Source organism: Lepidochelys kempii, chromosome 17, assembly GCF_965140265.1.
Source record: "Lepidochelys kempii isolate rLepKem1 chromosome 17, rLepKem1.hap2, whole genome shotgun sequence".
Classification (NCBI taxonomy): domain Eukaryota; kingdom Metazoa; phylum Chordata; order Testudines; family Cheloniidae; genus Lepidochelys; species Lepidochelys kempii.
This window is the reverse complement of record NC_133272.1, coordinates 16,332,268-16,358,943: the sequence shown is the minus strand read 5'-3', so window position 1 is coordinate 16,358,943 and position 26,676 is coordinate 16,332,268. Positions and strand designations below refer to the sequence as shown.

General features: G+C 44.4%; 1 protein-coding gene across 12 annotated transcripts in view; it reads left to right on the top strand.

The window, feature by feature from the left end:
- GTF2IRD1 (GTF2I repeat domain containing 1) overlaps window positions 1-26,676 on the top strand; it is a 173,265-nt gene that overhangs the window by 130,413 nt on the left and 16,176 nt on the right. For 9 of the 12 annotated variants that reach the window (XM_073315874.1, XM_073315870.1, XM_073315869.1 and 6 more), the window contains 7 exons: window positions 578-761; window positions 2,890-2,948; window positions 3,191-3,253; window positions 5,436-5,519; window positions 6,862-7,045; window positions 8,510-8,538; window positions 15,214-15,234. In XM_073315874.1, the coding sequence (XP_073171975.1) occupies window positions 578-761; window positions 2,890-2,948; window positions 3,191-3,253; window positions 5,436-5,519; window positions 6,862-7,045; window positions 8,510-8,538; window positions 15,214-15,234 (624 nt within the window). Of the gene's footprint in view, window positions 1-577; window positions 762-2,889; window positions 2,949-3,190; window positions 3,254-5,435; window positions 5,520-6,861; window positions 7,046-8,509; window positions 8,581-15,213; window positions 15,235-26,676 lie in introns of all 12 variants that reach the window. The other 3 variants (XM_073315867.1, XM_073315865.1, XR_012155462.1) reach the window with 2 other exon arrangements.

The following is a 26,676-nucleotide window of genomic DNA, read 5'->3' as shown; positions in this document are numbered from 1 at the left end:
TGGAGGTCCGAAGTTCAAAAGCTGTGTGTTGGTCAAGATGGCCCAGAGGAAGGCCTGTAACAGACTCCACCAGGGGGCTACATTTGCACTACAGAACTGTCACAATATGGTGATTCCGGGTGCAATTCCCCCTTCTGTTCCAGAAATCGGGCAATTGCAGAGAGCAAGGGAGCTCTATGTGGATACAGACATGGGGGTCCCTGTTGCTTTAAGAGAATGTCTGCCAACATTTCCAGGAAACCCCTTTTGACAAGTGCATTGTTGAGAGGCAGGTTACACATTACATTTAACAAGCAAATTCAGAAGACGACCCAGGATAGTTTTTGTAGATTTTCTCTTCTTTCCATAGGGTGTTCTACAGTCTGTATGAGTCAGGTTCATAAAGAAGTGTGTGTGTCTGTGTGTGTGTGTCTGTGTGTGTGTGTGTAAAAAAAAAAAACAAAACAAAAACCTCCCCCCAAAATATAGGGTGTGATGTCAGTTTTGAACCTCCCCCCAAAATATAGGGTGTGATGTCAGTTTTACTTGAGCCCAACTTGAAGGCCAAATGAACTAATCAGACTTGATCCTTACTCAGCTAAAGCCATAGGAATTTCGGAGCCTGTCAAAGTCCCCTACGCCAAGTTCCTGATGTACCCAGAAGACCTGTTTGTGGTGGGTTTGCCTGAAGGCATCTTACTCCGGCGTCCTAACTGCTTTGGGATTGCGAAGCTGAAAAAGATACTGCAAGCTAGCAACAGCATCCAGTTTGTCATTAAGAGGTAAGGCAAGTCTGGTTAACCTCTGATTGGTACAGTATCTGCAAAACTGCTGGGGAGGCTGCACCTTATGCTACTGTTTGTGCTTTTACTTCTAAAGAAGAGACCCTGTGTCCCATAAACTACCTGGAACACGTCCAGAGCTTGATCTTCTTCAATAAATGTTCCCTGCGAAAGCAATCAAATGGTTACTTTGAACAATTTCTCAAAGGAAGGGATGATATTGTTGCTCTCCTCCTCATGTGCTTTGCAGGGGGGAGGCGTGGCATGGCACTGTTTGGCTCAAAGGATTTGTAGTAGGATACAAAGCCTGTGACCTTCAAGTACTACTTAAGTCATTGCTCTTGGAGTCCAAAGTCATTGCCTGCAGGGAAGAGCTGACTGCAGAACTTTCCTGGAAGTGTGGATTGATGCATTTGAATTTGCAGGATAAGAGGCTATGTGACAGTCTTGTGTTTATATAAGGCCTTTCCTCCAGAGTAAGAACAAAGCCGTGTGCAGACTGATTATATAAAACTTTGTATATATGTATAACCTGCTGGCTGAGTATGTTAGGTCTCCATCTAGTGGCTAGTGTATATAGAGGATTAAGGCCTGCTGTTGCTGCCAGGTGATGGAGTTGTTTCTTTGGCTCCAACAGTAGAAGACGGTGCTTTTAGTGGTGAACATCCCAGGTTCCATCTCCACTAGTAACAAGGATGTGTTTGAGCGTGGGGGGACTATGACTTACACATGCATCGGTTTTTAGCCTCAACTAAAATAGAGTAACTGTTAAAGCAGCCAACAGCAAGATGACACAACAGCATAGATCAGGAAGGAGAGAAGAATCCTGTATCCATTAGAAACTGCAGTTATAATTTGTCCATAAGTGCCGAGGAAAGCACCACAGGATAGTCCATGACCACAAATGGGCAGAGGCTTGGTTTTACATCTCTCGTGACAGGCCACACCTCCAGCAATTGAATGGTCCATAACGCCATGCCAGGACATTATAGCCATGTGGAATTAAATGGAGGAAATCATTTTACTGCATGAGCAGCAAAACTTCCTGCAGCACCGAGGGGAATTAGATTTTATAATCCCCCACTCATTTCAATGGCAGGCTGGCATCTAACTCCCCTAGGTGGAGGTCTCCCATCCAATTCCTTGGAGGTCTCCCGTCGAAATGCTAATCCAGCCTAGTTTTTCTTATCTTAGATGACCTGATTTAATCACGGCCATAGATGGCATAATTGCAGGCCTTTAGCTTTGTAGAAATCCAGTTTGAGATTGTCTTTAATTTCCCCAACCAGATGAAATAAATTGATAAGACATCTAAGCTTGACTGGATGAGAGGGGGCATAGAGGAGATGTTGGAACACGTTCTCTGGTCCTGCCCAGTGACAGGCTTTTAGGGTCAGAGTTCTAGAGATGTCTGGTATTTATGCCTCAAACACCTTTTACTGTCTCTTTCGGAATGATTCCAAACTCTGGATTGTCTGGCTTGCTGAGGAGGTGCTGTTAGTGCTCATGTTCTGGCTGCTAGCAATGTGTTAATCTGCTCTTGGGCACAACCTCTCCCTCGCAGATGAGGGGAATAGTGGAGGCAAGCCCAATGACAGCTGACATGGAAAGTAAAAGTTGGGCGCAGAATTTGGTTGGCATCCAACCAGTACTTGATCTGTAAACTGACAGCGGGTTTGGGATTTGTGGTTTCTCTTCTTACCTGTCCCACTCCTTTAAATCTAGTTCTCTGTAGTATAACTTTGAACACCTGTATGTGGGGTTTGTAACAGGTAGCAGTGTCCTATCCTGGTTCATTTTTATCATAAAAAATTTTCTGCACTGCATGGTCTATGGAGGGGAACTGCATTGTACTTGCATGCAATATAAGATGCTCAGCAGCTCTGAACTTAATTTTATCCCATAGGGTGTTACACTGGCTCTCTGAAGACTCTTCTGGCATGAAAATGATTTTGCAAGCTTACCCTATTGTACTGCAGGAGGTTTAAAATTGCGTTAGCCAGATGTGTATGTTGGGTTTGTGGGCACAGGAGTGTTCTCCTAAGTGACAGATTGTAGCAGTAGGAACTTGAAGGATTACAGGAATGGATCCTCACTCACTCTTCATCTGATTTTCAATGTTTTCCAGACCAGAGCTTCTTGCGGAGGGAGTGAAGGAGACTACCTCTGACAGCCCAGGAGCTATGGGTAGGATTCTGAAACTTTCAGATAACCCCGGGCACCCATAATGAAGCATGAAAGGAATCAAAACCGTTTCCAGAGCACTGCATTCCTTCTCCTTCCTCTGTAGTCTTTTAGGCCTGATTTCTCAGAGTGCTGTGAACAGTCAGTGCACTGGGAGCTGCGGACGAAAATTAGGGCCTTGTTTGTTGTTGCTTCAGTTGCACAGGTGGCCCTAACGCTGCTTGCCGTGTCCCTTGTCTTTGCAGCCAGCGAGAGAGACTCCAGTGACTCCCTTGTTGATGAAGCTGTGAAGAGACAGGGCTTTCAAGGTAAGAGTGGGCAGCATCTGGGAAGATCTCCAGTGAGTCTGAAGTGCATTTAAAAGAGCTTTTCCATGCCAGTCTTCTATAAAACCATATGGGGGTTGGAACGTACTTGGCTGTGGTAAGAGAGGAGAGGGCAGTACTCGACCTCTCATTCAGCTCTTGTTAACATATCTGTGTATAGTGGCATTTACAGCATGAGAGCCAGTCCCTGTCTGTCTAGGTACTAGTATGACCCCCATCAGCACAGTGTTGGTGCATGCCACAGTCACTACTGTGTATATATCTGCACAGCACTGCTGGGAGGGAGGGAGGGAAGTGTTATCACCCCATTTCCCAGATGTGGAAAATGAGGCCCAGACATAACAATGACTTGTCAGACATGCAGTGGGGCAGAGAACTGAATCCCAGGGTGGAACCTTCACCACAAGAGCATTCTTCCTCCTGGCTGCCCTGGTGAGCACTAGTGATCTGTCCCGCAGAAGACAACACGCGGTTCATGTAATGGCATGGAAGTACTGTCGTTGAGGAGATGAATTAGCAAAGGCTCCAGGCAGCAGTGTGGTTTAAAGGCTTGGCAGGCAGGTGGAAGAAGGGCCCAAAGCTGATGCTAGAGGGAGAAGACAGAGGAAGCAGTATGGCGACAGGACAGGAAGGATCAAAAGGAGGGACGAGGCAAAGTCTGGGCAAGCTCTGAACACAGAGGGTTTGAGAGACATTCAGGAATATGCCATAATTGCATGACTGACTTATCTCTCAATCTGACCTTGCAAGGCACAAAATTAAAACTCTGAGCCTTGGGGTTTGCATTTTGGGGGCTTTTCAACCCTGCTGATATTTACATACGTACCGTTCAGCTCTACAGTGCTCGCCAGAACGGCACTGCACTTGCTGCCAAGTCTCATGCACACAGGCCTTCTCACAGACCAGAGTTGGCTTTTTCTTCCCAGTATGTCCAGCCTCTGGTGGCACTGTCATGGCATCCCCACGACTGTAAAGGAGAAACAGCTGTGCTTTTAAAACCACGCCGTATAGCCAGAGCCTTGAGAAAGGCAAGCGTTGAGAGCTATTCGAGTGCCACGCTGTGTACGTTATTTCTCGGCAAAGCGCACGGACCTTCGCAGCTGAAGGGCCAGATCCAGGGCTTGTTGAAATCAGTGGAGACACCCCCATTGACTGTGGAGCAGACCTAGAATGAACAATTACTTGGAATTAGCTACTCACGCAGCCAGATTTAAACCCAGGGTAAGCAAGTGGTGCGCCCATTTGCCTTTCCTAGACAAAGTGCCAAACGTTCATGTCCCCTAACATGCCGTCTGAATCTTTCGTGCCAATCTGAACTCCGACTTGGTATAAGGCGGGACATGCATTCGTGGGGTAGTCTGAGTGTGGCCCTAGGGCACCCAAGGTGCTCATCGAGCCAGCATGAGTATAAATAGCCCTGCTGCTGCGGTAACCTGTGTCATGGCAGTGAAGGCATTGCTTTAGCTGTGCCGAGTACGTACCTCAGCCGTGCCTCAGCGGCTGCTACCTGTGTTATCGCAACCACGCTGCTCTTTATGGTTGCATTCGCTTGATGAGAGCTAGCGTGAGTATATGTGTGCGTGAGCAGGAGAATCACGCCCCTAGCTCACAGCAGAGACGCAGCCTGGGCAGCCCTCACAAAGGAACTGTTTGTGGTGGTGCTGGGACTTTCTGAGTTTTTCCCTGTGGCTGACTTATCACTGCTCTGGTATAAACAGAGTCAACCCAGAGTCAGAGTTGTCCACAACATTCCTGCCTCCTTGGTTAGCTAATTCCTGAGCACCAGGGCTGACTGCAGTAACCAGGTCCCTGACTTCTTCGGGATCTCTTCTGCAGAACCATCCCTTAGAGCACCAGTTCAGAATGCTTCCTGCCTTTTGCGGAGCGTGGCTTGAGGTTGGTTATTTTGTGTAATGTCAGTAATTACGATGACTGAATCCCAGATTTAATGCAGTTCTTGCTCAGCGTTCTTCGAGACCAGGAGAAAAATATCAATTTCTCTTGAAACTATTTTGGTTTCTAAGGACTGTGAATGGCCTACTCTAGGAACTGGTTAATTGCTAGATGAAGACTTTCCTATAATTAGAAAATTGTATTACTTAAAAGTCATGGAGTGCCTTTTAATTGAACATCCAAAGTCCATAATTGTTTCTTTACTTTACAGAAAATTATGACGCCAGGCTTTCGAGAATAGATATTGCTAACACTCTAAGGGAGCAAGTCCAAGATCTCTTCAATAAGAAATATGGTGAGAGATCAGGGTGATTTTCTTTTTTCCCTGAATCTTTACCTTCTCTGTGTCTTCTCCCTTTCCTATCTCCCTGTTCCTCTGAATTTCTGTTTTGATAACTTCTCCCTAGGTGGTTTCATCCGTCTTCCCCCTTTCCATTTAGAGCAGTTGTTGTTCTGAGGGTCACATGTGGGACATGGCACTTGAGCATGGATTAAAACAGAATGGTGTTTCTGTTCTCTGAGGAGGGAAATAAGTGGCTTTTGTTGAAGGCTTTGGTAGCGTAGGTGCTCTGACTTAGCAGGAAAGATTCTTGTTATAGGGAGCATGCATCATTTGTTAATGCTACTTGCAGTTCACAGACAGATTTCCCCCCCACCCCGCATTGAAGGATGAAGATGATAATTTCATTAGCAGAGCGTTGTAGAGTCAGGAAGATGCGTCTGAACTCCTGGTGCTAGGGGTGGAGGGAAAGAGTGGGGAGGGGAGGGGAGGACTGGAATGAGTATAAACAAAGAGTATCAGCCACTGAGTAGGGCATTTCGGAGGCAGGTCCTTTCTGTCTGCCTGTGTGTTTCCTTGGGGATGTGACTGTGACACTGAGCACCACCCCCAACACCTCTGTGCTATTCTCTATAGATCGGGAACTGAGACAGAGGAGTATGTGATCCAAGCTCACACAGGAGGTCTCTGGTGGAGCAGAGACCTGAACAGAGGTCTCCCAAGTGGCAGGCTAGTGCCCTAACCATTGGACCTTCCTCCCTCCCTTGGAGCATTGTCCAAGGAGCGTAGGGAGTCTACCCAATGTAGCCGCACTCTCCCATCCAACATGTGATTGCATTTTCTCAGGCAGAAGCTGCTGGCCTTACTCCTGCGGATGGACATCGGGGAAGGAAAATGGAATGGAAATTGCCCAAATAAAGTCCCAAAGTGAACAGCACTTACCTTTCCATCCTTCCTACTGTACTGTATGATCACCAGCTTGGGATACCCTTTATCTTTTTTCCTTCTTCTTTTTTTTTTTTTTTTTTTAATGTAGCTTTAGCTCCCTAATTGTCTCTCCTTTGCTTCATCAGCTCTTCACTGCGGCTCTGTGCATTCACTACTTGCCTCAGGACCATTCCATTCTGATCGTCCCCATGGTGATGGCCTGAAAATGCTGGTCCTTGATCTAAAGATTGACATGCTCCATTAAGCAGCTCGCACATTTGGTTCTGTACTCCATCATGCACTTTGGGTGGGGGGAGGTGGGGAGATTTTGCACATGTGTGGAATAACAGGAGTTGAGGCCGGACCTGATACCTGAAATCCTGCTTGAATCCTAAACATGAGATGCATGTATGGCTTGTTTTTCTTCTAGGCGAGGCCTTGGGAATCAAATACCCAGTGCAAGTGCCGTACAAACGGATTAAAAGCAACCCAGGGTCTGTGATTATAGAGGGGCTCCCCCCTGGAATTCCGTTCAGGAAACCATGCACTTTTGGCTCTCAGAACCTGGAGAGAATATTAGCCGTGGCTGACAAAATCAAGTTCACAGTAACAAGGTGAGGACTGTTTGCCATGCAGCCTGAGGGTGGGGGCAGGGGGGGACGACCCACAACATGGTCCCAGTGCCAGTGACCGCTGCATGTGCCTGCACTTAAGTCTCTGAGGCTAAATCCATCACATGTGCTGCCAGTCCCCCTCAAGGGAAAGGCTATAAATACACTCTAATGACACCGGCTTCCATCCTGCTGAGAGACAACAATTAAGCTGGCAGTTAACAATTTGACGGAAAGAAGTGAGCTATAAAATCTAGGTTTCCCCTCCCTTTCCTCTTCTTCCTTTTTGTTTAGTTGCTGCCTGCTAGAGGGGGCCAGCTTATATTAAAAATAAGTACCTGGGTAAATATCACAGGAATGAAAAAGTCACCCTTTGTCTCCCATCACCGCAGGGTGCCAAGTCTCTAACGAGGAAGCACTGAGGAGTGCTCCCTGTTAAGTGTGTGTGTGTGACGGGGGTGGGGGAGGATTACAACAAGCTACGCAGGGTCAGTTGGGTTATGTGTCACTCCAGCCGTGTGGCTTCCAGGAAATCAGGCAATCAGCAATGGCTGGGTTTAGTGGCAGCTTCGGGAAGGGTATAACCGAATGTGTGTGTGTGTGTGTGTGTTCCTTTTTTTTTTTTTTAAAAACAACAAAACCTCTCAGATGAGTTGGAACAGTCAGACGCTGTGCAACAAGGGCCTGATCCAAAGCCTGCAGAGAACAATGGAAAGATTAACATTGGCTTCAGTGGGCTGTGGCTCAGAACCCTGCTAACTCCTGAGAGTGCAGACAGGGTGGCTTACTGACTAGGGCATTGGACTGGGACTGGGGAGACCCTGGGTTCTTTTCCCCGCTCTGTCATTAGGGGACCTTGCATAAGTTGTTTCGCCTCCCTTTGTCTCAGTTTCCCCATCTGCAAAGTGGAGATACTGATGCTGACCTCCCTTGTGAAGCTCTTCGAGATCTATGGATGAAAAATGCTACCCAGGAGAGTCGTGCCCAGAAGCCCAACTGAGATACCAGGGTCCCATTGTGCTGGGTCCTGCACATACACATACTGAGAGACGGGCCTGGCCCTGATGAGTTCAGTGTCTAAAAAGACAAGACAGACACAGAGAGGGAATGGAAAGAGAGCCAGGAAGCAGCTTGTCCGGGGTCCCGCAGTACGTCAGTAACAGAGCTGGGAAGAGCATCCAACTTCTGGAATCCCAGCCTAGTGCTTTCTTTTCCCCTATTGGACCAGCTGCCTCTCTTGCATGGTGCTTCAGATTAAGTATAAGCTCATCAGAGCAGGGACCATGTCTTCATACCTTTGAACAGCATCCATCGCAATGGGGCCTGATCATGATCGGTGCCTCGTCACTAACTTACAAATAATGACTAACCAGTATCACTGCTGTTCACAACAATCGCCAGTCGTAGGCATGCCTGCTTTCTGCCTTGGCTTCATTCTAAGTATTCTTTTCTCCTTGTATTTTCCAGGCCTTTTCAAGGACTCATCCCCAAACCTGGTAAGAGGAGATGCCTATTTGCCTAAGCAGAGCAATGACTAAGTATGTATTGTCAGTCAGGAAGTTACATAGCTCTAATGATGCACTCACTTTACCAGTGTGGGGAAAGTTGCCGTTGCCCTAATTTCTCATTTAATGTGGTCCAAGCCTTGCTTGTTTGGTGAATCGGGTGGAGTTCCATGGCATCTGAATGAGGACAGCTGGCTCCTAATTCACACATTTATCCTGGCGGTATTTCCTTGAAACTTCCCGCATTTTTAAAATGCTAATCTAGGACCCTCTTAAATATCTGTTACTTTTAGCTCGCAGATGCAGTAGAGAAGAAAGTTGCTTGGATGGGAGTGAATGATCATTGCTGCTTGATAAACACAGGGTCTGTCATAAAAACAAGAGAGGAGTCATAGATTCCTCTGTGGGTTGCTTGTGTGTTCTGAAGGTCTGTTATCTACTTGCAGCAAAAAGGAAATGGAGCATCCCTTGTTCATGGACACATACATGGAGTAACTGTGTGTCTGGTGGAGGAATACCAAAAACGACCAGAACTTAATATAATGAGTATTGCCCAGAGTTCCAGTTTCTCCCGCTCTAATCACCGCAAGTAAATACCCAGTTGACTCGGGCTTGCAGAGCTTGGGCTAAGGGACTGAGCCTGAACATCTGCACCGCAATTAAACTGTCCCTTAGCCCAAGCTCTGCATGCTCGAGTCAGCTGGCACTCCCATCCAAGAAACTTTCTTCTCTACTCCAACTGGGCTTTGTCACAGCTGAGGGCTAGGTCTCTCAAGTGCCACCCTTGAGAGAACAACACCCAGTTGTTCCGAGAGAACAACTGAAAAGAAACAGAGGGGCCATCTTGAAGGTGGATCTTGTATTTTTTAAATGCTATTTTAAAAAAAAAAAAGAAGAGAGTACACAGACCTATTGAGGAGTCCGGTGATAAGAGTGAAATACCCCCGCTGCATTCATTCCGATTTACAGCTGGAACAAGGAGCAGATCTGCCATAGAATCTGCTCCATTCCTGACAGATGGTCCCTGGTTTTGAGGTTCAAAGCTCCTCAAACTCTTTCCATCATGGATGCCTAGGGATTTTTATAATGTGCGCACAGAAAGGGACAAATAAGCTTGGTTTCCAAGTTTAACGATCCCTTCATATGGGATTTCCTGTGGTCTGTTTGTTTCTATTTTTCCTTTCAAGTGTCATGCCAAATAAAAGCAAAAACTGACAAAAAGTGGTGGGTGGGAGGTAAGCTCTTTCTGGTGCTATGACATCATCTCTAGACTTGTTAAACCAGCTAGTATTTTATCAAACTAGAAGAGTTACACTTTGTATTCAGCCAGGACAGCACCACCTAGGGTATGTCTATATTGCAATTAGACACCTGTGGCTGGCCTGTGCCAGCTGGTTCAGGCTCATGGGGCTAAGGGGCTGTTTAATTGCAAGGTAGCCATTTGGGCTCTGGGATCCTCCCATCTTGCAGGGATAATCTGTACTGGTGAAAAAACCCCAAGTGTACAGAAGGAAAGCTGCAGTTTGTACTGGTTGAGTTTACACTGGCTTCAAGCAGCAGTGAGCCCAGATGGTGTAAAATAGGACTTTCCAAGCCTGCACTTGCAGATTGGTGTGGCTGCATTGCCTCAATTGCAGGCCATCACTTGCTAAATCATAGACAAGACCTCTCCTAAGGATCGATCAGCCCATTACCTCTCCTAAAAGAGTGACATTTGGGGATTCTTGGTTCCAAACTTCTGTCCTTACTGAAGTGAAGCATTGTAATCTGCCCAAAGACCTGGCTGAACTTGGGAACAAACATTCAACATTCACTGCAGATCTCTTTTAATTTCTGGCTACCTACTTACTCCCTTCTTTGCAGTACATAGTCCCAACTCTTCTTTACAGTGGTGTGGGAAATGGATGAATGCAAAGCAATGGGTAGGTAGTTCAAACATCTTGGAGTGTGTGTTCCAATTAGAATGACATCCAGCTAGGGGAATTATATACTGAAGAATGTGTTGGTGTTTTTCCTCCATGAAGCTGTTTTGTAAGTAGCTAGAATGTGTCAAAGGAAAGTATGGACAGACATCAAACTATATCTTTGAAGGAGAATGAAAAGAGGTGAGATTTGTTTTGCTGTATGTGCAATTAAAGATCCTCTGGAGCTCTATCTGGGAATTCTCTCAGTAGCTTCTTGTAACACAGAGATTACGCTTTATTGATTTTAAGTCATCAGCTGTATTCAGTCTTTCAGAATTTAATCCACCGTCCCAAACAAAGTTCGTTGCTTTTCTCTGTTTGAACCTGTAATGAATTAATACCCACATGGGCTCGCCTGTGAAGTTCCCATCTCAGCCTTGCCCGTATCTTGATTTAGAACAAGTTGATTTCCCATCCTCCTGTCTTTTCAAGGTCAGCCCTGGACTTCTCCTCAGCCCCTCATCTCTGGTGTCAACACCTGCTAGCGGTGACATAGGAAATATGATAGCCTCTTGGCCATAGGTGGGCCTGTTGGAGACCAGCTTTGTTTTAGTTGTGACAAACTTTCAGACGTCAAAGCCCACATGTAAAAGCACTTGGGAGGTGGTATCACAGGAAATATCTTGCAGGGCTTTCTCCCAATCCTTTCCAGTTCACTATTAGAATAGTTCAGTCTCCTGCCCAGTTTTTAAACTACCAACAGTTCCGAGAAGTAGGAGAAACACATAGTTTGCAGTTAAACACACAGCTACTTTATTTTTAAAAAAGTATTTACAACTGGTGATCGGCCATGCATGGAAATAACCAAATGCTGCCTCCTTTGTTTACTGCTTTCTGTCTGCTTGGCCAGCATTGCTTGTGGATGGCATGCTTTAGGGATGGCAAATGCAATAGCTAGGAAAACATTTAGGGACCCTTGATGGGAGTTGCCAGGAGGTGAGAAACTTGCATATGAGTTTAACGACTGATGTAGCTGGGTGAAATACACCCTTGTACAGAGGTCAAGCACAAGCTTGTGCAATACTGAAGACCCTCTTAATCCTATAGAACCAAAGCTATGGCCCATTTAAGTCAATGGAAAGGCTACAATCGACTTCCATAGCCTTTCCATCAGGCCTTAGATTAATTGAAAAGTGTGTCACTTATAAAGCACTCTCTCCACCAGAGTAACAGACACTGAGTTCATAGACCGGTCATGTCGCTGTATCTGGTGAAACAGGTCTTCATTTCAATGAAGTTGCATGGACATAAAATTGGAGTGACACTGGAGGGGCAAATCCTGGCCAATATTTCTTTACACTGTAAATTAATGGAAAATCTATATATTTACAGTTAGGTGAACAGCTCTGACTCAGATCAGGCCATTAGTGGGGAGCAGATCAGAGCTCAAGTATTAACAGTTCAACTTGCCAGCCGCATTGGAAATGCTACATAATCTGTAAATTCATAGATATTTAGGTCAGAAGGGACCATTATGATCATCTAGTCCGACCCCCTGCACAACGCAGGCCACAGAACTTCACCCACCACTCCTACCAAAAAAAAAAAACCCTCACACCTATATCTGTGCTATTGAAGTCCTCAAATCGTAGTTTAAAGACTTCAAGGAGCAGAGAATCCTCCAGCAAGTGACCCGTGCCCCATGCTACAGAGGAAGGCGAAAAACCTCCAGGGCCTTCCAATCTGCCCTGGAGGAAAATTCCTTCCCGACCCCAAATATGGCGATCAGCTAAACCCTGAGCATATGGGCAAGATTCATCAGCCAGATACTACAGAAAATTCTTTCCTGGGTAACTCAGATCTTACCCCATCTAATAACCCATCACAGGCCATTGGGCCTATTTACCATGAATATTTAATTACCAAAACCATGTTATCCCATCATACCATCTCCTCCATAAACTTATCGAGTTTAATCTTAAAGCCAGATAGATCTTTTGCCCCCACTGCTTCCCTTGGAAGGCTATTCCAAAACTTCACTCCTCTGATGGTTAGAAACCTTCGTCTAATTTCTAATCTAAATTTCCTAGTGGCCAGTTTATATCCATTTGTTCTTGTGTCCATATTGGTACTGAGTTTAAATAATTCCTCTCCCTCTCCGGTATTTATACCTCCGATATATTTATCGAGAGCAATCATATCTCCCCTCAACCTTCTTTTAGTAAAGCTTGGGGAGAGGGGGGAAGAAAGTCCCTTTAGTTTCCTTGAAAAACAATTTTAATTATTGTCTGACTTTGTAGTAGAATGTTTTGTGCTTTTATCAAAAACACAGGGCAGTGGGGGGAAAATCTGGTTATTTCAACAACCTGAAAATTTTTGACAAAAATGTAAGTTTTCTCACTAAAATATCTTTCATCAAAAAGACCATTTTTTATAAAGAAAAATGTATTTTCGCACAAGCTGTAATAATCTTTATTTGGTTATCCCTTTTATTACACATACATACACACATTTGCATATTCATTGCTTTTGCTTTAATCATCTTTCATCTGTCATAATAAAATTGGAAACTTTTTTTAAAAATAACAAAAAATTAAAATTCAAGGGATGCTGTCATGTTCATTTAACCTCAGCTTCTTATAAAAAAAAAAACAAACCCAAGTTTTATTAAAAGCTAAGAACAACAGAATGTTTCCTTGACATTTAAAAAAAAAAATCAAAATCAGTTTTTCTTTTGCTTTTAATTAAACGTTCTTTTTCAGTGTTTGTTCCCCAAACACAACAGCATTGGAGAAGTGCCTGAGAGCTAGGAAGTCCAGTGAAACGGTCTCTAAACAGAAGAGAAACTGAGAGCTTGTCTTCACTACCGGAGGATCGACAGTGCTGCAGTCGATTGAACAGGTGTCGATTTAGTGGGTCTAGTGAAGACCCACTAAATCGACAGCTGAGCACTCTCCAGTTGACTCCAGTACTCGAGCTCCATGAGAAGAATAAAGGAAGTCAACCGGAAAGCGTCTCCCATTGACGCAGTGCAGTGAAGACACCGGGATAAGTCGACCCAAGCTATGTAACTTAGGTCGACTTACCCCTGTAGTGAAGACAAGCCGTGAGTAGCCTGTTTTCATCATCCAGCTGAGATGAAGGGCATACATTAAATAAAGGCTATAAATGGTTGGTGGAAACCAATATCTAAAATTATTTCTTTTATTGAATAGTTTCAGGTCACAGTAGTAACAGGACATACAATTTCTAGACAGCATAAATGACTGCTTCTTGGAGCACTTGGGTCTGAACCCGGGTTCAATTCTCTGCTCTACCCCAGAGTCCTGTGTTACATTGGCAAGTCGCTTTACCTCAGTTCCCCATCTACACAATGGGGATATTAGCACTGCCCTGCCCACAGGGGTGTGTAAAGATAAATACATTAAAGATTTGGGAGTGCTCAGCTACTCTGGTAATGGGGTCAACTAAATACTGTAGCTAGACTGGCCTAACTCTGCTCCCGCAGAAGTTCGTTGTCAAACTCTCAGTGACCTCAAGGGGAGCAAAGTCAGACCAGCTCTTTTGAAAATCTCACCTCAAACAGGGTGAAGTCTTCTACCACCACTGAGGTAGAGAGACACCGGCTGAATCTCTTGTATCCTCACTTTTAACTGTGTGTCTGCACAAATCTTTTATACACTACTTAACTCTCAAGTAAGCCATCAGAATAAGGCTTCAGTATCAGCAGTAGGCTGTGGTATCCCGGAAAGGAATCCCATCTAGCTGGATATAGCCCTATGGGCAGCACCTCAAAATAAGTATTTAATAACCAACTTTACTTTCAGGTTTTTAATTTTAATTTTCTGATTGTTTTTCAATCCGCCGATGTTATCTGTTCAGAGAAAAGTCCTTTGGAATCCTTTTTAGACTGGAATGATCTTTCAGTATTAAAATAAAAGGAGATGGAAGAGGTGGGGGTTGAAATTCCAGTGCTATAAATACTATAAATTCTTTCTTTTCTTCTTTCCTGAGGCACAGAGATACAAAACAGACTTAATTCGAGCCTTTGAAAAAAAATCAAGCATAAGTAGTCTAGCAAAAAAAAAAAAAAAAAAAAAAACCCGTCTTTCTGTATGTTAATTTTTATGTGCTTTGATTGAAAATGCACACCAGCCCCATCTGTCCTATTCCCCAGACTCCCCACCACACGGACAGATTATTTCCCATATTCCAATTAATAAAGTAGGGCAGGCAGTGTTCTTTAATTAAAAAAAAACACACATCCAGGCATCCTTCTTTTTTTTTTTTTTTTAAATCACAAGAACACAATCCTCCACCAGACTTTGATGTGGCACATCTCCCATTTGAAACTCCTAATAAACAGGGAAAAGCACTTGATCTCACGTTGACCCAACCATAACATATTTCAGGGACATTCATTTCTATTTCTCCCTTTGCCTTCTGAAGTTCAGACCCAAGTGGTCTATCTTACCCTCCCGGTCCTGGTACCGAATGGGAAGAGTAGCAGGAGGATGATTATTCTTTCTTATCTTAACTCTTTTTTTTTTTCCCCCACAAGATGAAATAAATATATATATATATTATAAAATGTTAAAGCTATTACTGTTATAATCTGAAAGTGGAAAATCAAACAGTTAATGTAAATTGTTGTGCAACTTCAAAGACCTTTTTAAACATCAAGTCGTCATCCTAGCCAGTTGAACTTGTCTTTTCTTTTGCCTTTGTTGTTTTTCCTTTTCTCTTTCACTTGCATGTGCAGTGGCCTCACAAGTATCGGAAGGTAATTATGTGATTACCAGCTAACTTCCTCCGTTAATTTTTTTCTTTTGTCTGGTTTCAATGATCACCTCCCCTTTTCCTTGCCAGAATCTCATATTCTGCCATGTTCTTCAGAGAACACAAATCCTCCAATAATTTCCAGAGTGACAGCATTATCGCTGGTCACCCTGCAGCAAATATTCTTTCGCCTAGGTCCCAGTCCTGCAAGCATTTACACACGTGCTTACCTTCAAATAATCAAGGGGGTAAATGGTGCAAAGGGAGAAGAGCTTGCTAAAGAACAATGTTGGCACAAGAATAAATGGGTATGAACTGGTTATGAATGAATTCAGGCTGGAAATTAGAAGAAGGTTTCTAACCATCAGAGGAGTGAGGTTCTGCAACAGCCTGCCATTGGAAGTAGTGGGGCCATACAACCTAACTAGTTTTAAGAAGGAGTTTGATAAATTTTTGAATCAGATTGTATAATGGGATTGCCTGCAATAACAGGCTGGATTTGATGAGCCAGGAGATCCCTTTGGGTTGTATGTTCATGTGTTTTAAGAGCAGTTGCATTGACTTCAGTGAGATGACTCAAATGCTTGAAGTTCAGCATATGTGTTTGTAGGACCGGGACCTTAATTATCTTTTAATCAAGCTTTCAGATCCAACAAACAAAAAATGAAGTGTTCATTGGAAATGTTGGAAGTGTCTTTGGCTGGTTTCCTTTCTACCAAACAAATACTTCCTCCTCTTATGTTTCTTTGAAATCAGTACTCCTAAAAAGCTGGATACTTGCAGAGTCCATGCTACATTCTCTGAATAACATGCTTTAAATGTTTCCCCTAAATGTAACTTGCCAGTTTGCATTGCTGTAACATTTAACTTTGGAATATTATGTCCGTCTGCTCATTCAGTGCCTTCCAGCTTATTCTGCTGTATGTTGTAGAACACATGTTCTTCCCTTTCTCAAATGGCTGTTGCTACCTAATCAGCAAGGGTTAGAATGCCTCAGTGATACATTCCACCATGGTAAGATTATTGGTTACATACTCCTGGTGTCTCTGATGCTATGCAAGATAGAGATGAAGTCACCATCTTAAAGGAACTTAATCTGTGCAGATGTACAATGCAGAAAAAGGATCTACTGTGGAGCTTAAGACCTGGTCTTGAAGGGGTCTTCCCTTTTGTGCCTGCCAATAACTGTGAGCACAGAGGAGGGTATGTAGACATCCAGCTACCTGTCTTGTGGGCATAGTCATGCAGCTGGACAGCTCCATACCTCTATGCAGAATCGAAATTCACTGCCTTCCTGGAGTTTTGATTTGTTAATGAAAGAGTTCAGCAATAAACAAAGTTTAGCTCAAGGCTTCTCACCAGGGTTGGCTGCTCTTACAGGCTCCTCCCTCAGAAGTGTTCAGTCCGCACCCTAGATCCTCTCTCCCTCTGAAAGTCACTCCCAGCTACCTTTTATGCAGGTGGACCAGTGTGTCATCTGCCTTGTTCAGTCAGAAGAATCCACAGAACACTTTTGTCAGCTGGCTGAAGATCCGCTAACAGGTTGGGGTTTTTCAGGCAAACACTTCTGGCCTGTTATAGGCCCTCACTTGTGCCTGTAAATTCGCACCAGAGGGCAAAACTGTGAGGCTGGCATTTAGATTATGATGGGTGACTTTTGTAGGACCTGGCACGTGAGGATCTTCCTTGAGTTAGTGCAGTGAGGAAAGGTCAATAGGCAGAAAATCACAACCGAGGGGCAAATCAAATTTGTAACTGTTCAGAAACCAAGGGTTGGTGGGCAAGGAATAATTAACATTCTGCACTCGCCTTTCAAATGGACTGGGAGTATTAGCCAGGGAACCATTGCTTAGTTTCCAAGGCTGAACATCAGCTGCTCATGATTAAGTGTCTCCGTCATAACTTTCATGCTTTAATGGTTTACATGAATTGTTGAATTGAGATTCAGTGCTCAGAATAGCTAAACTCATTTCCACTAGCATCTATGTTGCACTGGCCTCGTTTATTAAAAGTGGGGATGCTCTGCTCCCCTGATGAGGGGCCTCTGTGAGGTAAAGTATCCATTCACGTCCAAGGTGGGAAAACACTGTTGTATATTTCTCCATATTAGTTCCTATCTAAACCACCTGTGATCCAAATGACTGGTTACCTTCAACTATGGAGGTTAAGCCTGGTCCCTTGGCCAATTACCTTGACTGATTGGCAGTTGCACAAGTAACTTGGCCTGTACCATGTTCATTCCCCTCTTTAATGTTTGCTTTCTTGGTAGAATTTGAAAGCTTTGTCCCCTCTTTTTCTCATTGCTCTGCTTATTTGCACTCTAATTCTTGCAAAGTTTTCTCAAGGTCACCTCTGGCCAAATGCAGCCCTGGTGTAAGCAGATCTAACTCCCATGGAAACCTCTGGGCCAGACTTGGTGAAGTTAGACAGTGGGATGAGCTGGTCTGAAAGCCATGTAAATTGGGTGTTCAAACCAAGTGTGATTATTATGCTGAGCAGGGGGAGAGGAGGTGCAGCAGGAATAGCAGGACGGTTCAAGATAAAGACATATAGGAGAGAGACTACTTAATCTTCCACCTTTTGTTGATCTCCTTGTGTCTCAGTTCCCATCTGTAAAATGGGGGTGCAGATCCTCCCTTCCACCCATACTTTGTCTTGTCTCGTTATATGGTACGATCTTCGGAGCGGGAACTTACTTGTCTCTTATTTTCTGCATGCACAGCACTTGGCACCATAAACACAGTGGTGCATCGGTCTCATCTGGGGCTTCAAAGTGTGGTTGTGATGCCATTAATAAACAACGGCCATTAGTAACACTGAGAAGGCTCGAGGAGGGGGTGATCAGTAGCAAATTATATTGGAGGAATATAGGAATCTCATAGGTAAGAACAGGGAGTTAGTAATGCCTCTTGATACGACCTCGGGTAAACCACACTTTGAGCTGTCAATTGGGGGCTTGTCATTATTAGAAAAGAGAGTCCAAATAAGATATCCAGCGATTAGAGAGTATAATTCGTGAAAAGAGGTTATGTGTTGCAAACCTTGTACAGCCTAGAGAAATATGTAAACAGGAAGTATAGAGTCAGTGACCTGAATTCTGTTTTCGGTTACACCAATGAAAATGTGGGGTAACTCCAGTACAGTTACTTCAGATTTACACTGGGGTCATGAGATCAGAATCTGGCCTTGTCCATACAAATGCAATGAGCCATGTAGGGCACAGAAAGCGTCGTTCGTAGGGGAGAAGTGAAAAGGGAACTTGCTGGATGGGAACCCCATTTAGTTTAACTTAGTTTTTCTGCTGAGCAACAAAAATGAGTAAAAGTCTCGAAAACATGACCTGTGAGGGAAGACTGAAAAAACTGGGTTTGTTTAATCTGGAGAAGAGGAAACTGAGAGGGGACATAATGATTTTCAAGTACATAAAAGGTTGTTACAAAGAGGAGGGAGAAAAAATGTTCCTCAAACTCTGAGGATAGGACAAGAAGCAAGGGGCTTAAATTGCAGCAAGGGTGGGTTAAGTTTGACATTAGGAAAAACTTCCTAACTGTCAGGGTGGTTAAGCTCTGGAATAAATTGCCTACGGAGGTTGTGGAATCTCTGCCATTGGAGATTTTTAAGAGCAGGTTGGACAAACACCTGTCAGGGTGGTCTAGATAATACTTAGTCCTGCCATGAGTGCTGGGAACTAGACTAGATGACCTCTCGAGGTCACTTCCAGCCCTACGATTCTATGATGTAATACCACTCTTTACATATTCATGATAGGGGCAGCAGCAACAAGGAGTTATTTAAACTCGTTAATGGAGCAAAACACTAAGTAGTGGTTTGGAATTAAAACGGGGGACAAAATGAAGGGCCAGAGTGTGAACCTATTATTTACACTGAGGAGTAGCACCTTGCTTTTCAGTGTATAGCACCAGGTAACATAAACACGGATATTCCTAGGGGATAAATGATCTTGGGCCCCAGCTATGCCACCCTTACTACACTGACTACTACACACAGAGTAAGGGTTCCACAATTTGGGAGTGTAATAGTTTGCCAAGGGAGGAGATGGGTGAGGAGGCAACACAAGAGGTGCTGAAGAGCAGACTAGGTTAAACTTTTAGGAGGTTGGTGTGTAGAAGCCAGATCCTCAGTTGGTGTAAATTGTCACAGCTCCATTGAGTTCAGCTGAACAATGACAATTTACACAAGGTGAGGATTTTACCCTCAGAGAGGATGGGTACTGGTTGTATGGTCATAGATGACAGGACCCTAGAGAGCCTTCCCAGCCCCCTCTGTAATTCTAGGGTGGTGGAATTTGCTTTTCAGCTCCCTCCCTGCCAGCAGGAAGCTTTTACTGTTGCCTCAGGCATCTTTGGCAGAAACTCTGTCTGGTTCTAGGATGGTAAATAACAGCACCATAGTAACGGATGCAAATTGCAATACCGTAACCTCTGCACGCTTACAGACAAAAGCATCTGATTTCTCCATAATCGGCAAAAGTGAACATGGAGTCCACTGCTTCGCGTCCAACTGAGGCATTCTGCACAGAAATGTTGTGATTTTCATTGGCTGGTTACAAAGCCCAAGCTGATTCTTCGAGTGATTGCTCATATCCATTCTAATTAGGTGTGCGCGCGCCATGTGCACTGTCATTGGAAAGTTTTTTCTCCTAGCAGCACCCATCCGATCAGCTGTGGACCCCCCTGGAGTGGTGTTTCCATAGCGCTCTATATATGACCCTGCTGATCTGGCACCTCCTCAGTTCCTTCTTACTGCCAGTGACAGTCCTTGGAACTGCGACGTCTTGCTCAGCAAGCTCTCCACGTTCCCCTAGCTCTATTTACTTAGTATTTGTTCTCCTCAGTTAGTTTAGTTCATTATTAGTTAGTGCAGTGTTAATAGTTTGCTGTCGGGTGTGCGGGTTCCACTTCAACCTGGGGACTCAGGGCATGCCCTAAGTCCCATGGGGTTCAAACCCTCCAAGTCCTGCAACAAGCCTATGCCAACGGACGACCCCCACGATGCTAGTATACTAGGTTATACTGGTAGTAAAATAACCGTGCCTAATAGGGTACAGAATGTGAGTGAGGCCAAACAGCAAAAATTAAGATGTTTGTACACTAATGCAAGGAGCCTAGGTAACAAAATGGAGGAACTAGAGTTACTGGCGCAGGAAGTGAAACCAGATATTATAGGTATAACAGAGACCTGGTGGAATAGTCGTCATGACTGGGCTACAGGTATTGAAGGGTATGTGCTGTTTAGGAAAGACCGAAATAAAGGTCAAGGTGGTGGAGTAGCACTGTATATCAATGATGAGATAGAATGTAAAGAAATAAGAAGCGATGAAATGGATATGACTGAGTCTGTCTGGGCAACAATTAAATTGGGGAAGAAAACTATTAGAGCCTCCCCTGGGATAGTGCTTGGGGTGTGCTATAGACCGCCGGGATCTAATTTGGATATGGATAGAGCCCTTTTTAATGTTTTTAATAAAGTAAATACTAATGGAAACTGTGTGATCATGGGAGACTTTAACTTCCCAGATATAGACTGGAGGACGAGTGCTAGTAATAATAATAGGGCTCAGATTTTCCTAGATGCGATAGCTGATGGATTCCTTCAGCAAGTAGTTGCTGAACCGACTAGAGGGGATGCCATTTTAGATTTGGTCTTGGTGAGTAATGAGGACCTCAGAGGAAATGGTTGTAGGGGATAATCTTGGCTCAAGTGATCATGAGCTAATTCAGTTCAAATTGAATGGAAGGATTAACAAAAATAAATCTGCAACTAGGGTTTTTGATTTCAAAAGGGCTGACTTTCAAAAATTAAGGAAATTAGTTAGGGAAGTGGATTGGACTGAAGAATTTATGGGTTTAAAGGTAGAGGAGGCCTGGGATTATTTTAAATTAAAGCTGCAGAAGCTATCGGAAGCCTACATCCCAAGAAAGGGGAAAAAATTCATAGGCAGGAGTTGTAGACCAAGCTGGATGAGCAAGCATCTTAGAGAGGTAATTAAGAAAAAGCAGAAAGCATATAGAGAGTGGAAGAAGGGAGGGATCAGTAAGGAAAGCTACCTTATTGAGGTCAGAATATGTAGGGATAAAGTGAGACAGGCTAAAAGTCAAGTAGAGTTGGACCTTGCAAAGGGAATTAAAACCAATAATAAAAGGTTCTATAGTCATATAAATAGGAAGAAAACAAAGAAAGAAGAAGTGGGACCGCTAAAAACTGAGGATGGAGTGGAGGTCAAGGATAATCTAGGCATGGCCCAATATCTAAACAAATACTTTGCCTCAGTCTTTAATAAGACTAAAGAGGATCTTAAGGATAATGGTAGCATGATAAATGGGAATGAGGATATGGAGGTAGACATCACCATATCTGAGGTAGAAGCGAAACTCAAACAGCTTAATGGGACTAAATTGGGGGGCCCAGATAATCTTCATCCAAGAATATTAAAAGAATTGGCACAAGAAATTGCAAGCCCATTAGCAAGAATTTTTAATGAATCTGTAAACTCAGGGGTTGTACCGTATGATTGGAGAATTGCTAACATAGTTCCTATTTTTAAGAAAGGGAAAAAAAGTGATCCAAGTAATTATAGGCCTGTTAGTTTGACATCTGTAGTATGCAAGGTCTTGGAAAAAATTTTGAAGGAGAAGGTAGTTAAGGACATTGAAGTCAATGGTAAATGGGACAAAATACAACATGGTTTTACAAAAGGTAGATCGTGCCAAACCAACCTGATCTCCTTCTTTGAGAGAGTAACAGATTTTTTAGATAAAGGAAACGCAGTGGATCTAATTTACTTAGATTTTAGTAAGGCGTTTGATACTGTGCCACATGGGGAATTATTAGTTAAATTGGATAAGATGGGCATCATAGGATGACTATGAGCTGCCAATGTGATATGGCTGTGAAAAAAGCTAATGTCGTCTTGGGATGCATCAGGAGAGGTATTTCCAGTAGGGATAAGGAGGTTTTAGTACCGTTATATAAGGCACTGGTGAGACCTCACCTGGAATACTGTGTGCAGTTCTGGTCTCCCATGTTTAAGAAGGATGAATTCAAACTGGAACAGGTACAGAGAAGGGCTACTAGGATGATCCGAGGAATGGAAAACTTGTCTTATGAAAGGAGACTCAGGGAGCTTGGCTTGTTTAGCCTAACTAAAAGAAGGTTGAGGGGAGATACGATTGCTCTCTATAAATATATCAGAGGGATAAATACCAGAGAGGGAGAGGAATTATTTAAACTCAGTACCAATGTGGACACAAGAACAAATGGATATAAACTGGCCACTAGGAAATTTAGATTAGAAATTAGACGAAGGTTTCTAACCATCAGAGGAGTGAAGTTTTGGAATAGCCTTCCGAGGGAAGTAGTGGGGGCAAAAGATCTATCTTGCTTTAAGATTAAACTCGATAAGTTTATGGAGGAGATGGTATGATGGGATAACATGGTTTTGGTAATTAAATATTCATGGTAAATAGGCCCAATGGCCTGTGATGGGTTTTTAGATGGGGTAAGATCTGAGTTACCCAGGAAAGAATTTTCTGTAGTATCTGGCTGATGAATCTTGCCCATATGCTCAGGGTTTAGCTGATCGCCATATTTGGGGTCGGGAAGGAATTTTCCTCCAGGGCAGATTGGAAGGCCCTGGAGGTTTTTCGCCTTCCTCTGTAGCATGGGGCACGGGTCACTTGCTGGAGGATTCTCTGCTCCTTGAGGTCTTCAAACTACAATTTGAGGACTTCAATAGCACAGATATAGGTGTGAGGTCTTTTTTAGGAGTGGTGGGTGAAATTCTGTGGCCTGCATTGTGCAGGAGGTCAGACTAGATGATCATAATGGTCCCTTCTGACCTAAATATCTATGAATCTATGCTTGCTTAAAGTGTCCGGGGGAAGCTCATCAGGCGGATAAGTGCAGGATTTGCAACGGGTTTTGCCCGAGAATGAAGGAGGAGCGGGACTTTAGATTGAAGCAGCTCATCGGACTGCTGGGTCCATCGCATGGGAGAAGTGGGATATTCTCTCCAGTTCTGCTTCTCCATTCCCTCCCACCCCCCTTCCCTCTTCAGGAGTCCTTCTCATGAGCAACTCCTTACCCAGGAGGTGCAGTCACTTCTTGGCATAGGAGCGGTGGAGGAGGTTCCTTAGGAGCTCAGGGGCAAGGGATTCTATTCCTGATATTTTCTAATCCCCAAGGCAAAGGGCGGTGGGGGTCTCCGACGCAGTCTAGAGCTCTAAGCGCTCAACAAATTCATTGTGAAGTTGAAGTTCTGTATGGTCTCCCTGAGCACGATTATCCCTTCCCTGGATCCGGGAGACTGGTACTCCACCCTCGACATGAAAGACACGTACTTCCACATAGCCATTTGCTCCACGCACAGGCGATTTTTAAGGTTTGAGGTCAACCACAAACACTATCAGTTCATGGTCCTCCCATTTGGTCTGTCGACAGCCCCCCGAGTTTTCATCAAGTGCATGTCGGTCATAGCAGCCTCCCTTCGCAAGAGACAGGTGCGGGTATACTGCTACTTCGACGACTGGCTGCTCAGGGGATGCACCAGGGAGCAGGTGGAATCTTGGGTCTGGTTCATCAGATCCCCTTTCGAGAGACTAGGCCTCCTCCTCAACCTTGTCTCCGACCCAGAGAATAGAGTTCATCGGGGCAGTGCTGGACTCGGTGCAGGCAAGAGCTTTTCTTCCAGAGACCCGATTCCAAGCCATGTTAGACATCATTCAAGGCCTCAGGCGATTCCCGGCCACTACTGCAAGGGGTTGCCCGCATCTCCTCCACCACATGGCAGCCTGGACTTATGTGGTCCGGCATGCCAGGCTGAGGCTCAGATGCCCGGGACGTGACAATCTGGACTTTGTAGTGATGGTAACAGAACACATACTCGAGTCCCTCCAATGGTGGCTCGACCCTTGGACAGTGTGCAAAGGAGTCCCATTCCACAGCCCTCCTTGTCCCTGGTAACAGACATGATGGCTCTGTGTTGGGGTGCGCATTTGGGCGATCTACAAACACAGGGCCTATGGTCTCAGGACAAGCTCTCCCGTCATATCAACATCAAAGGAGCTCAGGGCAGTACAGTTAGCATGCCAAACTTTTTGGGTCCAGCTGCAAGGCCAGTGAAGGCAGTGAGGAGGACAACACCACTGCCATGTTTTACATCAACAAGCAAGGTGGAGCCTAGTCCTCCCCGTTGTGTTGAGAAGCCCTCCGGCTGTGGGAGTTCTGCATAGGATGCTTCCAGGTGAATGGAGGGGGCTATCTACCAGGGGACCAGAACGATCTGGCAGACCACTCAGCAGGTCCTTCCGCATGCCTAGATAAGGCTTGGGAGTCATCTAATTGGAATTTAATATGAGCAATCACTCGAAGAAGAAAGAACCGTTACTCACCTTCTTGTAACTGTTGTTCTTTGAGATGTGTTGCTCATATCCATTCCAAACCCGCCCCCCTTTCCCTCTGTCGGAGTAGCCGGCAAGAAGGAACTGAGGAGGTGCTGGGTCGGCAGGGTTATATATAGAGCTCCATGACAGCGCCACTCCAGGGGGCTCCACAGCCAACCTGACGGGTGCTGCTAGGAGGAAAATTTTCTGACGACTCTGCACACGGCACACACACACCTAATTGGAATGGACATGAGCAACACATCTCGAAGAACAACCGTTATGAGAAGGTGAGTCACCGTTCTTTTTCTGTTTGATTTGACTCCACTGAGCTAAATAAGAGTCTCTACTGCAGATGCCTGGGCACGAGATTATAGACTTATGCATTCAGTATAAGGAACATAAAAATATTTTTGTTCTGTTTTATCTCATTTATTTCAGTGCACGTTCTCTTAAGCTTTAGTTTGAAATGTTTGCTTTTATGTATAACCTAACAGACTATTTGTGTCTCCATTTAGTGAATCTCTGTGTGTCTCTCCTCCTGCCCCCCACAATTCTTCAGTGCCCAGAATGCTGCTCTTTCCCTGTAACCGTATTTACGCTGGGTACTTTTCTATCCATCTCCAGTCACCATCACCTCCAGCCTCTATCATTACCATAGCTTGCTCAGACTTTCCTCCTCATTAGCTTGTTTGCCACGGCACCTCACTTTCCTCTCCCCTTGGAACTGTCAGCTTTATCATTCTGATCCTTTTCATTTTTGTTTGGACCGTAATGCAAATTCTGGTCCTAGCTCTGTTGCTGTTGGTTTTCCCCAGGAAATTCATTCCTTTTTGATATCACTTGTCATTTCATAGATGGTGACTAGAGCCAGCATCTCCTTAGGGGGTCCCTTTTTCACTGTTTTCCTCCCCATTGCTACAGAACTAACACAATTATCCTGTTTACTTTTCATCTGCTTTAGCCTTAGAATTTTCCTCGCTGCAATCTCCACTGCTATTTCAGTAGTCAGCTTCAGGTCTCGCTCTCACCCCGCCACCTAATAAATGCACTGCAGAGTCCCTTTTCTCTAGCAAGGTACAACGTTTGCCCCCTTTATCCTGCTCTTTTCTCCCTGCTGCATCCTGGAAGCTGAGTCTGGCAAGAAATCAAAGCTCATGCAGGACTGTAATCTCTCTATTATACTCTTCACAGCACGGGCTAAGAGAGGCAGTTCTCAGAATCTTCCTTTCACCCTTATCCTTTGCCTATATAATTTCCCCCTATGACATTTATTCTCCTTTTTAGTCATATTTACATGTAAGGACTTTGGACATTCTGCTCCCCATATGTGGAGATTTCTGTTTCCTCTGTGTATGTGTTTCACATGATGTCACATATACTTCAGAAAAAAGAAAAGGAGTACTTGTGGCACCTTAGAGACTAACCAATTTATTAGAGCATAAGCTTTCGTGAGCTACAGCTCACTTCCTCAGATGCATATACTTCAGAGGTGATTATGTGGCATGTTTGCAGGTGATTGAGTAGTTTGCAATATCTCTCCTGAATGCCTGTGGTAGGCTTCCCTGGAATATAAATGAGTCCTTCCATCCTGGCTAAGCTTGGAAAGAGAACGAGCAAATAAGGGTGCTGTGCACCCAGTGTGTAATTCAGCCCTGTGCAGTTCTCGGCACCATTTCTCACCCAAGACCACAAGCTAAGGTTGAGGAGCATAGCCCTTGGGGTGGCCCTCCGCACAGGGGTGAATTTCACTCCATGTGTATTCAGCCTAATGAAATATATGTTTAATGTTAAAGTTAATTGCATCCTGGGTTAGAGGGCTTCTTCCTTCAGCACAACCAGCAGTGTATCAAAACAACTGAAACATGTTGAGAAAGGAGTCCTGTAATCAACACAGCGCAAATTCCAACAATGCCTTTAAGAATGTGCTTCGCTTCATGCAGTTGAGTAGTTCTGTTGGAGGCAATGGGACTATTCACGTGCTTAAATATTGTGCTGAACTGGGGCCTGTTTTATGTTTGTTTATGAAGCTCTTATAGCAATAT